This window comes from Pelophylax lessonae (assembly GCF_965119305.1).
Source record: "Pelophylax lessonae genome assembly, chromosome: 4".
In the NCBI taxonomy this organism is placed as follows: Eukaryota; Metazoa; Chordata; class Amphibia; order Anura; family Ranidae; genus Pelophylax; species Pelophylax lessonae.
The window spans coordinates 125,289,172-125,307,084 of record NC_138771.1 but is presented as its reverse complement, the minus strand read 5'-3'; the positions used below and the strand labels follow the sequence as shown (position 1 = coordinate 125,307,084).

At 49.6% G+C, this 17,913-nt stretch overlaps 1 protein-coding gene across 1 annotated transcript in view; it reads right to left on the bottom strand.

Annotated features, from left to right (window-relative positions):
* The window catches only part of CLK3 (CDC like kinase 3), a 123,069-nt gene that overhangs the window by 17,414 nt on the left and 87,742 nt on the right, over positions 1-17,913 (bottom strand). The window contains exon 12 of the mRNA XM_082252841.1: positions 8,393-8,472. Within this exon, the coding sequence (XP_082108967.1) occupies positions 8,393-8,472 (80 nt within the window). The remainder of the gene's footprint in view (positions 1-8,392; positions 8,473-17,913) is intronic.

Genomic DNA, 17,913 nt, shown 5'->3' with positions numbered 1-17,913 from the left:
CCTGGTCTTTGAGCAGCCAAATTTTTCGGGGCTGAAGTGGTTAAAGCAAGAAAGATACTTACAAACATCCATCTGACACAAGCATGGTATACAGTGCAGTGGGAAATTATAGTGGTTGACAAAATTACACAACATTATACCTTTAGACTTTTTGCAATCTCCATTTACCTAGAGGAATATGTATTAATGAGTTTATATTTATATATTGGTGATAATGTATCTCATTATTTTGTAGTGCTGCACTTGGAATTAAATTTATGTTTAACAACTTGATGTCAGTTGCTAAGCCGGCTGCTATCACTTTTGGTTTTTGTTAGCGCAGTTGCATTCTTCCTAATTTTTTATGGGTACCAAACAACACAACCACATCCATGGCTACATCAGCTGCATCCTTAATCTTTAAAGTCTCACGCACTGCAGTAATAAGTGCGTCTACCAGCAGTTTTTCCATTCGCCGCTGCAACCATGGAGATATCATCCTCACTATCGGATGGGTCAGGGGGTGTGTTAAGTCCCCCTGGACGGCCCACCTCTATGGTGGCAACCAGCTCAGAATACGATGACAGACTGAGCAGAGAAAGGCGGGGGATGCTTCCTCTTGGGCCTTTGCGCACACACCACTTCCACCCGGGACACTAAGGACTGCAGGACAGCCATCAGTGCAACCATGGGAAGCTGGGGTTCTGAGGGACCTGCCACCTCCTTGAGGGGGTCAATGGGGGAGATGGGAGCCTGAGGCTCCATAAGGAAAGGAAGACCTTGCAGTACAAAAACGATCTTTTGGCACCACTAAAAAGGATCCCCTCAAGGTTTAGGGTACCTTTCAGCAGAGAGATAACAGGGACCCCTAAAGACTCCCCCCTACCGACCGGAGGAGCGATGAGAATTCAAACCCAGCATCATTATGGACGCTATTCCCTGTTCATATGTCCCGGGCACAGGAAGAGAACCAAGGAGGAAGAGAAGGAGCTTCGGCATCCCCACGAGGCTTGAGTTGTCTCAAGCATCTCCCAGACTAAGGGAAAATAGCCCCCATGACATCAACTACAAAAACATGACCACCAACCGGAGACCAGCCAGACTAAGAAAATGGTCATCAGCTACAAACACTGAAGCATGATGCCAGGATCTTTCCTGTACCCACTGCAAGGGGACCCCCCTTGAGGATAGGACACACATTTAGGGGAGACTGCTGTGCACTCTGAACCGGTCTCTGCACTAGGACCCTTCCAGCACTATACCCACACTGCAAACAGCAGGACATGCACCTAGGGGTCTCCTACATTGGGACCCCTCCAGACTACCAGGGCGGAACACACACTATCCCAGGACCCTTACAGAGTGTGGATAACAGGGGAGACCCCAGGGATCTCTGCTGCATTCTCTGCCCTGGGACCCCCACCAGACTAGGTCCAGACGGGGGAATGGGAGTGGGGAACCTGCAGGCAGGTCTGACTGTCCCTGGAGGTAACCCGTGTCCACCCCAAAGAAAACCACCAAAAGAGGAGGGGGGGGACTGTACTTACCTTTTTATGGTGCAGGAAATGCTCCAGACAGAACTCCTCCCCCCACCAAAGTAGGGAAGCTGTCGGCAAAGGGATCGCTTCGACTCAGACCCAAGCCCGGTTTTATGCAAACCCTGTGAGACGTTTACCTTGCGGGCCAGCCTCTGTCCATGAGGCTATGTCGCGGCCGACCTAGTGGGTAGCTGCGGTCTGCACGTGCTCGCTGCCTGATCACTGGATCTAGATTATCCAGCCAGTCGCCCAGCCCGGCAGTTGTTTGTAGATCTCCCGAGAGAAAAAGATGAGGAAGGAGAGAATTGCTAGGAGCATGTCTGTCATCTGCAAAGACTGAAATGGTGCTTTTAATCCCAGACCCTTTATCATTTAGAAAGATTTTAAATTCTGAACCTTGGGGTACACCACCGATAACCTTCGACCATTCAGAGTAACAATCAATAACCACTACTCTCTGAATTATATCTTATAGCCAATTTTCTATCCATTTACAAACTGATCTTTCCAAGCCTGTAGACTTTACCTTACACATTAGCCGTGTGTGGGGAACTGTGTCAAACGCTTTTGCAAAATACAAGTATACTACATCCACAGCCACCCCTCTCTGTCCAAGGTTTTACTTATCTCCTCATACAAAGAAATCAGGTTTGTTTGACAACTCCTGTCTTTCATGAATCCATGCTGTCTGTTGCTTAAAATTTTTTTCCAGCAAGAACTCATCTATGTGGTCTTTTATTAACTCTCCAGTATCTTCCCGACTATAGAAGTTAAATTAACAGGCCTATAGTTACTTGGCAAAGACTTTGATCCCTTTTTAAATATAGGCACCACATTGGCCCTATGCCAATCCAGCGGTACTATTCCAGTCCTTAACGAGTCCCTAAAAATTAGAAACGGACTTTGAAATTACAGCGCTTAATTCTTTTAGGATGCGTAGGTGGATGCCATCTGGTCCAGGCCATTTATCCACCCTTATTCTGTCTAAATATGTCTGGACCATATCACTTTTGAGCCATTGTGGATCATTTGGGGCTATGTCAATACCATCCTCATTATGGTCATAACAACTGGAGCTCACCTGAAAAACAATACACCCTCAAAGAGGACCAGGTCCTCTAAACAGCAGCCTGCAAAACCTTGAAGCATCCGCACATGCCAACACCGCACATGCCAGCACATCCACTTTAGAAAAACTTTGTAAAAGTGTGCACCGACGATCAGGGGGCCATCTTGCAAACATGAGTTACTGACGCACAACGGAAAGCCCAGGAGGCACTAGGTGCCCTAATAGAGTGTGCCTTGACAGGGAAAGGAGGAACCAGACCCTTGATGGAATAGGCTGGAACCACCGTCTGTCTGATTCATCTGGAAATGGTCGCAGAAGAAGTTGACAACCCTTTGCAAGGTCCGTCTGAGCACAATAGAGAGTGACTTCCTAAAAGACTCTGTAGCTGCCCGGTACACCTTAATTGCCCAGAACACATCCAAGGCAATTTCCTTCGGATGTTTAGGCCTGGGACACAGGGTAGGAAACACAATGTCTACATTCAAATGAAAGTCAGAGACCACCTTAGGAAGGAATGACGGTCAGGGGCAAAGCACCGCCCTATCCTTGTGAATCACTAGATAAGGTGAACGACAGGATAACGCCGCCAGTTTGGACAGCCTGCGTGCAGTGGTGAAAACTACCAAAAAAGGTCACCTTCTGGGACAGCAAAAGCAGGAAAAGCTCCCGATATTTTCAAAGCAAAGCTTCTGTAGAGCTGAAAGCATCAAATTAAGATCCCAGGGCGGCATCAGATCCTGCACTGAAGGAACCAATGTCGAACACCCTGAAGAAAGGTACGCACCAGGGAGTGTGTGGCCAAAGGTCTTTGGAAAAAAACCGCCAAAGCCGATACCTGGCCCTTGATGGTACTCCAGGCCAATTGCTGTTTAACCCCCCTTTGAAGGAAGGTTAAATTCCGATCCACTAGAAGGAACGAGGAAAAACCCCAAGAGACTCACACACAACGCAATGTTTGTCTTCCACGTACAACAGTAGATCATCTTAGAAGTCGGTTTTCTAACTTTCAACAGCGTAGGAATCACCGACTCAGACAATAACCAAAGCCACCGTAAAAAGAGCAAGGAGGAACCCCAAGGGATTCACTCCACGCAATGTACCTCTTCCACGTACGATGGTAGATCTTCCGAGAAGTAGATTTCCTAACCTTTAAAGCGGTAGTATACTGCTGTTTGTTACTTAACTACAGGTAAGCCTAGATTAAGGCTTACCTGTAGGTACAATTAATATCTCCTAAACCTGCACGGTTTAGGAGATATCTGCACTGCATGCAGCCGCTGACGCGAGCGGCGCATGCGCTCTGAAGGACCGGGGTGACCTTCAGAGTTCCTTGCCGGGAAGTGCCGGGCATGCGCGGGAGTGACGTCATCGCGGCTCTGGCCAATCACAGTGCCGGAGCAGTCGAACCCGGAAGAGACGCCGAGGGATCATGTCAGCTCCCACAGCTGTGTCCGGGGGTCCGTGTCGGGGCTTCGTTCTAAGGTATTTCATAATGAGCTAGTATGCGATGCATACTAGCTCATTATGCCTTTGTCTTGCAGGGTTTTATTTATTTTTTTTACTACCGCTTTAACAGCGTAGGAATCACTGATTCAGACAATTCCCTATCCTTCAAAAGCCAAGCCGTCAAAGCCAGCAACTGAAAAGCAGGATGGAAGATTGGTCCTTGGGACAGCAGATCTTCCCTGAGCGGAAGTCTCAAAGGAGCATGGGTGACAAGCCATACCAGATCGGCGTACCAAGATCGATGAGGCCAGTCTGAAGGCACTCGAATGACCAGGAGCCTTTCTGCCTCGATCCTGCACAGGCGTTAAAGAGGATTGGAACGAAATTGGCAGCCCACCTTAGAATGCCAGCTACTTATCGAGCCACCAGGACACTTCTTATGCCCCCTTGGTGATTAACAGACCGCGGCCTTGTCCGAATGAATTTGTACCGAACACCCCTGAAGACAAATTGTCCAACGAGCCAGACAAGTCTGATCACTCTGAGTTCCAGTACATTAATCGGCAGTATGGACTCTGCCATGCCAGATTCCAGACCCCCTCCCCACCCAGACAGGCATCCGTGGCAACAACTGTCCAGTACAGGTGAAGAAGGATTTTCCCTGTCGAATTGCCAAAGCACGAAGCCACCTCTAGAGACCGTGGATCCTTGTGCCATTTCACCAGAATCTCTTAGAGATCTTGTGTGGAACTAGGCAAACAGACCGCCTCAAAGGGTGGACACCATCAGGCCCAGCACCCGCATGCAAGCCCAGAGGGATGATTCAGAGTCAGACAAAACACAGTGAAAAAATATCAGCGCAAAAAATGGTTCAACATACAAAATGTGCAAAATTATATTGTGTAAGAATCAATATAACCAATTCTATGCAAAAATAATATATTGTGCCACATGATATATATGCAAAATACAGTGTTATACCAAAAATATATAATTATGAATACAAGTGACTGGCGACTAACACCGACTGTGTACACACTACACAATCAAAGCATAAAGAAAATCAAACAGTAACAAAATTGAGAATAATGGTGTACATCAAAGTGAGTAACAAAAGTCCAACAATCCGATCAAGTGAAAGTCTCCAGTGCTTCACACCACAGTGAATGTGTTCACCAACCATCAGTTAATTTGGCCTCTCACCTCACTCTTAGACCCCCGAGTCACCAAGGGTCTAAGTCAGCTTGTTCCCTCAATTAGGGTATGTGCAAGATGATACCACCACCTAGGGAAGTATGGGACTTCACTCCGGTCCAATTCGATCAGGTGCACACATAAGGAGATAACCGTACGGAGAGCACTAGATTTTTGTCTATTATCTCCTTATGTATGCACCTGATGGAGTCCCCTACTTTTGATCCCTTGTCTTGAGACCCTGAGACACAAAAAAAAAAAAACCTCATGGGAGGTGAGAATGGCTCACGTCTACCCCCCTCCCCCTTGTGAGATCCTTAATATCATCAAAGGAAGCTTTAAACAGGCAATCCCCCTACAAGGGGGGGCTCCGATAAGGCCTTCTTAGAAGTCTGGTCCGCAGACCAGCATTTCAGCCAGATTAATATGCCGAAGTACCACTGCCGATACAGACAACCTAGAAATCAAAAAGGAGCTGCATCCAAAGAAGCATCACAGATAAACTGTAGCCCCTGGATCAACTGATCCACCAGCCCCGCAAGACAGGGGGAAGCGGTTACCCCTCCAGGTCCCAGCGCAAAAGTTTAGCTTACTCGGTCAAAGTTTGCGACACCAGGGCAATAGTAAATACCGGCCTAAGTGCCGAACCAGCCACAGCGAACATATGGCAAGCCAGAGTCTCCGCCCTCCTAACAGCTGGATCTGTAAAGGCCAGAGACTCCTTCACTGTAATAAAGGTAGCTTTTTTTCAACCTGGAAACCGACGAGTCCGCTGCAGATAACACCATCCACCTTTTAAGCAGATAATCCTTATAAGGATACCGCAAGGAAAAAAACACTTCGGAACCACTGCGTTTTGGACAACCCCACTGTTTAGAACAATGTTGTCAAACTAAGCGGAAATTTGCGGTGAGGGTGTTTCCCCTTTTTAAAATTTCACGCACTGACACAAACCGTGCATCCCCCTGCGCCTTTTTATGCGCATCTAGAGGAGCAGAGGAATTATCCTCGCTATCTGAGCACTCCGGGTACTTGGAAGCAGACCCAGCAGGGTGACTTGCGGCCAAAACAATTTCAGGATCTGTGACGTGACAATCAGGGGAGGGCCACCGACTGATGCTGACCGAGGGCCCACCAATGGGCCACCTACTTGGACAACGGGGGTCGGGGGACCCTTAAAAAGAGGGCCACCCACCATGATGCAGACGAGCAGGCAGGGTACCCTGATGGTCCAGCAGCGCTAAAACGGGACCGGTGCCCCACACAATAATGGCGGCAACGGTGTCATCAAAGAATTAACTGCCCATACAGTGCCACCGCTTCCAAGGGACGCGCCAAGCTGACCACATTGCCTAGCAGGCAGCAAGCCGTGACCTACATTTTCGTGGAGGCCCAGCCGCAAGTGCATGGATCCCAGTCTGGCAGATGCCCAAAGGAAGAGTAGGGGCTTCAGCCAAACTCACTGGGGCTTACCCCCAACGGAGGCACCCGACTTGGCCATAGTGGCCTAGGAGGCCGCTGCCTACATTTTTGTGGGCGCCCAGCCACAAGCACCAGCTGACCACCCAGGGGCAGCGGAGGGGAGGGTGGATGCCCAAATGGGAGTCAGTGGCTTCAGCCACTCACAGGGGCCGCCCTACATCATTTACGACCAGTAGGCCACAAAGCCGCAGCCTAAATTTTTGGCTGAATCCGGCCGTGTGAGGCAGGGACCCACAGATGCTAAACTATCCACTCCTCCAGCCCAACAGCCATCGCAGGGAGCCCAGAGGACATCCCCACCCTAGTCACCAACCCCCAGGGTGGCAAGGAACCCTGCAGATCAGGGGGTTGAGCACCAGGAAAAACCCAGTCAGCAGCATCACCAACAAGCCCCCCTTTAGAGCATGTGGCAAAAGCCAGCTCATAACCTCACCCATGGAGGGAGGGGGCGGGCCAAAGGACCCAAAGCGGCCACGGAAAGTTTAGGGGGGCTGGGAGGGGAACCAGGGGATTCCCGCCATCCCAGGGAGGGGCCTACGTCCACCCCAAAACCCTCTAGGAGTGGAGGGGAGAAGCTACTTTTCATACCAGGAACAGAGTGTACACCGCTACGGACAGACCACCGCTCCATCGAATTGCGGGTGGCTGTCGGCCAGGAGGAATGCTGCGATTAAGGCTGAAGGCAGTTCGTATTTGCCCTCGCAAGACGTTTAACTCGCAGGCCAGCCCCTGTCCAGTGGGGCTATGTCCCGGCCCACCTATTGAGGAGCTGAGGCCTGCGTGTGCTCGCTGGCCAGACTGGAACAATGGATTATAGATTCTCACAGGAACAAAAACATAGGAAAAAATTCCCCTTTTAAGAGCAAGTGGCAACAACCAGCTCATAACCGCACCTGGGGGGGCGAAGACGTCCCCCCCCAAAACTCTCCAGTAGTAGTAGAGGGGGGACAGTTACTTACCATACGAGAAACAAGGAGGACATCGCTCCGGACAGACCACCGCTCCATTGTAATGTGGGTGCTGTTAGCCAGGAGAAACGCAGCTATTCAGGCCGAGGCCAGGTCGTATGCGTCCTCGCAAGACGTTTAACTCGCAGTCCAGAGGGGCTAAGTTGCGGCGGACCTAGCGCGGAGCTGCAGTCTGCACGCACTCGCTGGTCAGACTGGGGGGAACCTAAGGATCCTAGGTTACCCAAGGATCTAGGTTATTCAGCTCGTTGCCCAGTCTGAAACTTGATTGTAGATTCTCACAGGAATAATAAAAAAAAAAAAGGAGGAAAAAATTCAATTTAAAAAGAAAAATTTGCCAGGACCAGAGATCCCAGCAAGGAACTAGGTCCTTACTCCTGACTAGGCAGAAGGGAAAAAAAAAAAAAAGGAGTGCCTATAGAGCTGAGAGTGGGTATATACCCCCTAGGACTGCCCATAGGCTTAATCAAGCTTTTTCCTGCCTAGTGTCCTACTCCTGTAGAGGGCAGTATAACCCAATTGTTAAGAAGAATCAGGAGCTGTGTCAATGAACGAAAGAGAAATGCTATTTTAAGTCCATCCAAGTAAACAGGATACGATTTCCAGTTTCAGGCACTTGTCTAAAGATCACCTGTGTCAAAATGATTGCCAATGCGTTGCTTCATATTACAGTCAAGCATTTCTAAAATTTTAAGTAGCAGATAAGCATTTCTTACTTGGTTTTGTACACCATACGTCGAGGTAACGGCCCAAGAATTCTTTCCATCATCACCAAGTGTTCCAGGTTGCTATGGGTCTAAAGAAAGAAAGGGCAGAGAAAATTTACTGTTGGGACCTGATGTTTAATATGGTTATGATGGCTTACAAGGTGTTAGCTTAAATTGACAGGGTAGCAAATGGTAAATTTCCTACATTAGCACAGTTTTGACTGGCTGGTTCTCCTAACTACCTCAGGTCCCACACCCATACAACCCCCACAGGCCAAAAAAAAAAAAAAAATAGGTTTAAGTTTTTAAAAATTCAATACATTTTTTGGGCCTGCGTAGTATGCCCAGGGTCAACAACTAGTTAAATTGTGATCACATCGGCTAGTCATAATACTAAGAGCCAGACTTGTGTACACTGACACTTTGAAGTGTTTACAAGTGTTCTTAACATCTGAATGGGGAAATATGTGTAACTGTAAAAGGACAGGAAGAGCTTATAGTGAAACTACAGAAAAATTTTTTTGTAGTAGAAGTTACATTGCGCCCACTTTGTTACCGCTAATGTAGGCAACCAACATCTGGAGGACTGCTAAAATTATTTTGTTGTATTCTGCGCAAAATACATTGATTGGGAAGATTTTGGGGGGGGGGGGGGGGGGTGGTCGCTCTGCCCTCGTCCTTTCAAAAAACATCTTTTATTCAGTTTTATGAGTTGTGTTTAAGGAGTTCTGTGATTACACTAGGTGGAACGCAGGGGCAGATGAGTAGTAGGATCTAACCTCACCAAATCCCTCAACACAGAATTTTAAGGGTTCCCTGCAGCCCTCCAAATGTTTGACACCGATAATAGAAGGTAACTATGCTGGCCCAAACTTCTAATAGTTTATCTTAAAGCAGTAGTAAACGCAAGGCAATGTTAAAATGCATCGCATACTAGCACTTTATGTAAAATTTGCCTTAAAGTGAACTTTTATTTTAATATAAAAAAAAAAAACATGTCATACCTACCCCTGCTTTTGTGCAGTGGTTTTGCACAGGGCAGCCCAGATCCTCCCATTCTCAAGTCCCTGGCTGGAGCTCCTGGCCCCTTCCTCCTGTTAAGTGCTCCCAAAGCAAGCAGCTTGTTAAAGGGGCACCCAAGCCAAGCCACAGCTCCATGATCAGTGGGTTCGGCCCCACCCCCTCTCTCTCCTTATTAGCTGAGTTTGATTAACCGCAGTGGGAGCCAATGGCGCCACTGCTGTGTTTCAGCCAATGAGGAGGAGAGTCCCGGACGGCCAAGGCATTCGTAGATATTGTTGGTACAAGATGGGGTGCAGGTATTAGGGGTGCTGCTGCACAGTTTTTATCTTAATGCATAGAATGCATTAAAATAGAAACCTTCTGACTTTACAATCCCTTTAAAACGAAGCCCCCCAGTGGTGCGCTGTCACCGCTTCCATCTTCACTTGGTCTTTCTTCTGGTTCGCAGGTTTCGGGCCTTTGAATGGAGGAGCCACAATGATGTCGCAGGAGTCACTGTTCACGGCACAGGGCTCCGAAGGGACAGCATGGGTATGCCGCTCCTTTAGAGCGCATGCACCGGTGACATCCCCAGCGGCTTCACAAAATCTCCTAAACGGTGCAGGTTTAGGAGATATTTACTGTAACTATAGGTAAGCCTTACCAATAGGTAAAAATCAGCCAAGGGAGTTTACTACCACTTTAACCATACAGTACAGGACACAGGCAAAGTATTCACAGATCGTAGGTTTTAGGCTCTGGTAAACTTCTGAGGGCATGCCCAGTGGGCGTTTCCCTTATAACCCCAGAAGTCCTCAGTTTAGCGGTAATGTCCTAAGGTGATGGACCTCCTATCCTTCATGGAGAAATCACTATTGACCACTTTTTATCTTCCAATTCTTCAATGAACTCCCCGCTGTCTTCTGCCATAAACAGAAGCAGTACATCAAAAACTTGACAACTTCAGCTTGGGAGCTGTATTTGGACCCCACGTTATGGGAACAACCTGTAATTTAGCTTCCGTCACTGGATCCTGCATGGGTGCATACCTTGGCACCAGGTGCAACGTGATTAGTCAGCCGCAGAGTGCAATACGGGTCCAGGGCTGTTGGTCCATTTCCATGGATTCCAGCTCCTGAAGATCCCCTTTGCCGATATGCCCACTGACAGGCAAAGCTTCAACTTTATACAGTCCAAGACCGTGGGACAGGTAAGACAGGGTCACCCTATGTGCTTCTAACTATTACGTTTAAAAACGGAGGCGATATTTGAACTGTATTCACTGCAGCGTACAATCTTAAGTTTTGTGCTAAAACTCACTGAGCTTAGTTCTCTGGTGGAAGCAAATCACAGGTCCCACATTTTACTGCTACTTTAGTCTAGAGCCCTTAGGAAACTCAGGCATTTCCTTCCTGCAATTTCGCTACAGAATGTTCCACACACAGGTTGCTGGACATGCTTGCTCTATTTTTTGCACCTTGCACTGCGAGTATCCTACAGGGGAATACCCCCAACACGTAACTATGGAGGAGACCAATCAAAATGGGACCCATTGCAAAACACCAGCTTTAAACACAGGTCCTTGAATCAGCTCAATTTCAGGACACAAAAAGCGGCTTACTTGACAAAAAGCAGAACTTTTATTTTTGACAATTTCTCAGGCAAGAACATTTTTTTTTTTTTTATAGTCATCTTTGCCCAGGGCTCATAGCCGCACCTCTTGTCCCATTTCTCTACCCAGGCTAGAGATCTAGATATGCCTGCCCTAGACAAGACAGACAGAAGAGAATGAAGGATGACAGAGGCAGTATTGGATGAAGCTGCAGAAGATTATTCGCCCCCAGAACGCCGCTATATTTAACCACTTCAGCCTCGGAAGATTTTTTGCTATACAGTACTGCATTGCTTTAACAATTGCACGGCCGTGCAATGCTGTACCCAAATAAAATTCATGTCCTTTTTTCCCCACAAGTTGAGCTTTCTTTTGGTGGTATTTGAACACCTATACGGTTTTTATTTTTTGCGCTATAAAGCTTGAAAGAAAAAAAAAATTTGTCTTTACTTTCTGCTATAAAACACATCCAATAAAAAAAAAAAAAAAAAAGTACAAAATCGAATTCCTTTATCAATTTAGGCCAATTTGTTTTCTTCTACATATTTTTAGTAAAAAAAAAAACAAAAAATGCGTATATTGGTTTGCGCAAAAGGTATAGCATCTACAAAAAATGGGACATATTTATGGACTTTTTATTTGTTTTTACTAGTAATGGCGCGATTACATAGAACGAACACCGTTCTCCCTCTCCTTTAAACCATCAGCGGCCAATCGCGCCCACCGGACCTGCCGATTGGCTCCCCAGAGCAGACAATAAAAATCATGTACAGGTACGCGATTTTGCGCTTAAGGGCCACCCTGCCGCAATAAATGTACGTGGGGCAGTCCTTAAGTGGTTAAGACAAGTTCACGCATCATGCTTGCTAATGTGCAAAAGCTCATTACTGCCATTCACAAAAGCAGGTCGATTCTTCATCTCTCCATGGGCCTTTGTACAAGGAGATCTGCAAAATCTTTCAAAACAACATTCCCTGTATGTGTTGGATCATTTCAGACAGGATTTTCACACCCCCTAAAATCCTTACTAAACTCTATCCATTGGAAGAAAAGAAAAAATGGAAGAAAAAAAAAAAAAAAAAAAAAACGGAATTTTTGTAAAATCTTACCTGTAAAATTCCTTTCTCTGAGTCCTCCGACAGTCGCCGCCTCTTCATATTCGTCACATATGGGGTATTAGACTTTGCTCCAAAGGAGTAGCTAGGCAACAGAATATGTTAACAATAAAGCTTTAACATATCCCACCCTCAAGGGGTGGTCCCCTCAGTCAATACCCTCCTACTTCCTGCAACCATATCTCAGTTTTAGTGGAATAGCAGTAGAGTATACAATCAAACCCCAAAAGAGGGGCGGGGGCGGCGACTGTCGGAGGACTCAGAGAAAGGAATTTTACAGGTAAGATTTTACAAAAATTCCGTTTTCTTACGTCCTCCGACAGTCGCCGCCTCTTCATATTCGTCACATATGGGGACGTCCCAAAGCAGTGCAAACATGAGGGGTGGGAAACGCATCCGCGCCGAAAGGCAACGCAGTCTCCACATCAAAGAAAGGAACCTTACCAAAGGAAGGAAACCAGCTGGGCAACAGCAAAAATAAGTGCTCAACAGGAGCAACAACCCAGGAAAAGACAAAAGACCAGGGGATACAAAACTTATCCCAACAGCCAGGAGTCCCCAACAAGGGACCCTAGGGAACAGCCGCACTAAGAACCTTGCGGCCAAAGGAAGCATCCGCCGATGCCTGAACATCTACTTTGTAGAATTTTGTGAAAGTGTGCACGGTCGACCAAGTCGCCGCCTTACACACCTGGGCTACAGAAGCCCCATGACGACAGGCCCAAGACGTACTCAGAGATCTAGTAGAGTGCGCCTTCACAGGCACAGGGGGAACCTTCCCCTGCAAAGCATAGGCCTGTTCAATGGTCTGCCTGATCCATTTGGCGATGGTAGAGGCCGAAGCCGCCATGCCCTTCCGAGGACCCTCTGGAAGAACAAACAAGGAGTCCGTCTTTCGAAAAGACTCAGTCGATTTAAGGTAAACCCTTATCGCCCGAACAACATCCAGAGAGTGCAATCTCACCTCCTTTGGATGTTTAGGCTTCGTGCACAACGAAGGTAAGACAATATCCTCATTAAGATGGAATTCTGAAACTCGTTTCGGCAGAAAAGGATTAGGTCGCAAGACCACCTTATCCAAATGAATAACCAGGTACGGAGACTTGCAGGACAAAGCCGCCAGTTCCGACACTCTGCGAGCCGAAGTGATCGCCACCAAAAAAGGCGACCTTTTTGGACAACATAGACAACGAGATCTCCCTGATCTGTTCAAAAGGAGCACGTTGTAACACAGAGAGAACGAGATTCAAGTCCCAAGGGGGCAGAGGATCCCGCCTCGGGGGAACCAGATGCCGCACACCCTGAACAAAGGTGCCAACCAAAGGGTTGGAAGCCACGGGACGTTGAAACAGAACGGCCAGAGCAGACACCTGACCCTTTATCGTAGCCAGCGCCAAACGCTGATCAACACCCGTTTGAAGGAAAGACAGCACACGGGACACCGAGTACGTGCGGGGTGAAAACCCCCTGGACTCACACCAGGCAAAATAGGCCTTCCAAGTACGGTAATAAACCTTCCCCGAGGAAGACTTCCTTGCGTTGATTAAAGTATGAACGACCTCCGGAGAGAGACCCCTCTCCTTCAGGACCTCGGTCTCAACAGCCAGGCCGTCAAAGCCAGCGACTGTAAAGCAGGATGGTATATCGGTCCTTGAGACAGTAGATCGTCTCGAAGAGGCAGACGCCACGGGGCGTCGACCGCCAGATTCACGAGGTCTGCGTACCAGGACCGGCGAGGCCAGTCCGGTGCCACAAGAATCACCGTGTTGCGTTCCGAGTGTAACCTGCGAAGGAACCTGGACAGCAACTGAATCGGTGGAAACGCGTACATCAGCCTGTACTGATGCCACGGAGCCACTAACGCGTCCGACGCGTCTGCCCGAGGGTCGCGCGTCCTTGCCACGAACCTCTTCACCTTGTTGTTGAGGCGAGACGCGAACAGGTCCACATCTGGAAGACCCCACTTCGCGCACAACGTCTGGAAGACAGCCGGATGGAGAGACCATTCCCCCTGATCCAGGGTCTGGCGACTCAGATAGTCCGCCTGCCAGTTCTCCACTCCCGGAATGTGAACCGCCGTTATCGCCGGGACATGAGTCTCGGCCCAAGACAGAATGTCGGCCACTTCTCGAGCCGCTCGGGCACTCCTGGTGCCCCCTTGGTGGTTGATGTAGGCCACCGCCGTGGCATTGTCCGTCTGCACCCGAACCGGGCAACCCTGCAGCCGGTCCGTCCAGCGATGAAGACAGAGCCTTATCGCACGCAATTCCAGAATGTTGATCGGAAGGGAAGACTCCCCCTCCGACCAAGTCCCCTGAGCGGACAGAACGCCCAGAACTCCACCCCAGCCCGACAGGCTGGCATCCGTGGTGATTACCGTCCACGAGATCGGACGAAACGACTTGCCCCCGGACACCAACGGGGACTGGAGCCACCACAGAAGGTTTTCCCTGGTGCGAAGACTCAACGAGATTTGAAGATCCAGAGATTGAGGTCGCCCGTCCCACCTGGACAGGATCTCCGCTTGGAGACCCCGCGTGTGAAACTGTGCGAAAGGAATCGCCTCGAAGGCCGAGACCATCAATCCCAGACATCTCATACACGTCCGCAGAGACGAGTTCGGAACGTCCCTGAGGGACCTGACTTCCTCCCGGAGAGTCCTGAGTTTGTCTTCCGGCAGGAAGACCTTCGCCTGCACCGAGTCCAGTATCATTCCCAGATAGGGGAGACGAACCGACGGACTCAGTGTCGACTTTGGAAAATTTATCGTCCAACCAAACTCCTGCAGAGTTTGCATTGTGACAGACAGGTCCTCCTCCAGACCCTGTCTGGTCGCAGACCGAACCAGAATGTCGTCCAGATACCCCAGGACAGAAATGCCCTGGGCCCTCAATAATGCCAGAACCGGTGCAAGCACCTTGGTGAAGACCCGCGGAGCCGAGGCGAGACCAAAGGGCAACGCCACGAACTGGTAGTGATCCTCCGCAATGGCAAATCGAAGGTACCTCTGATGACCCTCGAATATGGGGATGTGAAGGTACGCATCCTTCAAATCGATGGAGGCCATGAATTCCCCCGGAACCAGGGCAGCCACCACCGACCGCAGGGATTCCATGCGGAACTTGCGAACCCGCACAGAGCGGTTCAGAGCCTTCAAGTCCAGAATCGGACGAACCTTGCCCTCCTTTCTGGGCACGGTGAACAGATTGGAATAAAACCCCCGAAACCTGTCCCGATGAGGCACCGGAACCACCACTGCCTGAGCCCTCAGGTCCCGCACCGCCAGGTGCAGGTCCCGCAGGCGCTCTGGAGACAGTTGAAGATTTGAGGGAAAAAATCTGCTCTCCGGCCGAGAGAGAAACTCGATCTTGTAACCAGATCGAACGATTTCCAGAACCCATCTGTCCCGCACACGGGCCAACCAGGGCTGAAGAAAACCGAGCAAGCGTCCCCCCACCCCAAAACTGGGTGAGGGCGCCCCTTCAGGCCGAACTGTTATGGGCTGCAGGTCCGGATTGGCCGGACTTCTGTTTCCCAGACCAGGGCTTCTTCTGAGAGCCTTGACCTTTGAACGATTTGCCCTTGTAGTGCGGCCGAAAGGCACGAAAGGACCCCTGAGGGGGCCGAAAATTTGCATGCTTCTTCCCAGAAGCCCCCTTAGCCTTGGGGAAATGGGGCAAGAGAGTGCTCTTACCCCCGGTGATCCCCTTAATCAACACATCCAGGGACTCCCCAAAAAGGCGAGACCCATCATAAGGCAGATTGGCTAAGGTCTTACGTGAAGATTGGTCCACCGACCAACATTTTAACCAAACCAGGCGGCGAGACAACACCGCCACGCTGTGCACACGTGCAGCCAACGGAATCAGGTCCAGGTCCGCATCACACAGATACATGACACCCTGGTGGATCTGATCCACCATATCCAGGGTCGCCGCCGAGGCCGAATCGGCCACTAGAACGCGCCTAAGCATCTGCGTCCAACTTGCGATCGCCTGGGCCGCCATGAGAGAAGCAAACAGAGCCTTAAGCATAGAACCCGTAACAGAATAAGTATGACGGGCAAGAGACTCCAGTCTCCTATCCGTGGCATCACGGAAAACAGGGGAACCCTCAGCAGGAATCGCAGTGGCTTTGTTCAAAACCGCAATTGCATGATCCACTGGTGGAGGCACACACCACCGTTCATCAGTGGCAGGCGAAAAAGGATAACGCAGCTTGAATTTACTTGGTACCGCAAAAGGTTTGCGCAGATCGCGCCATTGATCCTTAACAGCGCGCTGAAAATCAGCATTGCAGGGAAAAACCTGCGGCGTCCTGCGTTTTCTCTGCGTCCCATAAGCCGCCAAGGCAGCGGGGGGACACACTTCGTCCTGCAAACGCAGCGTTTGCTTAATGGAAGCAATCAACTCATCCATGATTGCAAGCTCTTCAGGCGAGCCAGGGGGAGAATTATCGACCCCCTCAACTTCAGCCTCCACCTCAGACCCCACTAGATCAAGAGAGGAGCGGGACCCCGATAAGGAGGCCCCTGCCAGAACAGCCCCATCACCTTCACCCTCAGAATCAGAGGACAGAGCAACTCTGGGCCTTTTAGTAGATTGAGCAGCCACCAGCATTTGCACCTGAGCAGCAAGGCCAGCCACAATAGTGGCTAAATCCCCCCCTGGGGGGGAAACAGCGGTCCCCTGGCTTTCCACCAATACTGTAGGAAATTTGCCCTCCTGAGAATCCATTGCCCCTGTAATGCCAGACAACCAAGGGTTAACTGCCCCTTTTTAGCAAGCGCAGCCCACCGCACCACACTCAAGCACAATGAGACCCCCACAGGGAATATGCAAACTGAACACAGGCAATGGATAGCAAGAACAGAAGGATAAAACCTGAGGAGACCCTCGCCGCTGCTGCTGCCTCGATCGGTGTTCCTGGAAAGAGGAAGTGATGCTGCCAGGGCGCTCTATGTAAGCCTATGGAGGCTACAAGAAAATGGCCGCCATGCATGTAAACCATGCGGCCGGAGCGGGTGCAGGCAAAATGGCGTCGTTTGGCGCCGAAAACGCCGCTCCACAGTGCAGTAAAACACACATTACATTCCAATATAAGGATACATGTTAGATCGCCGCAGCGATCGCTGTATATGCCCAAACATGCCAAAAAAAAAAAAAAACATGCCCCACAGCACACAGCTTCTCACACTGCCCAGCCTGACACACACAGTGTCATACAGCTCCCCCCCCCCCCCCCCCTTGCAGCCCACAGCATGCAGCCGAGAGATAGGGAGACAAGCAGTGTGAATAGAGGCAGGTTACACAGTCCCAGACTGACACCCCCCCAGACAGACAGGTCCCCACATAAATCACTTACCTCACATGGCGTGGGGGACCCGCACAGGCGAACAAGCCGCTGCACATGAGGCAGGGAGAGTCGCAATTCAAGACGCACAAAATGGGGGTTAAGAAACCGCACAGCGTCCAGTGAGGTAGCCACCTCACCAATCATCCCTGCACCGAACAGGGATGGGTCGTTCACTATGCCAGGAGCGTTACCTGGCTGAACGCTCAATGGCAGACTGGGAAGCCACTGACCCACGACCTGCGACCAGGGGGATCAGCCCGAGACCCAGTCCGCATGATCCTCTTCGTCCGAAGAACTAACTAACGCTGACAAAATAACAGCTAATTAAAGGTAGAGAGAAAAACTCAAACAAAATATTAAAAAGAAGAAAGAGTCTGGGACAGAAAGTCCCAGCACAGAGAGAGCCAGCCACTCCTGACAAGCTAGACATTAAAACTGAGATATGG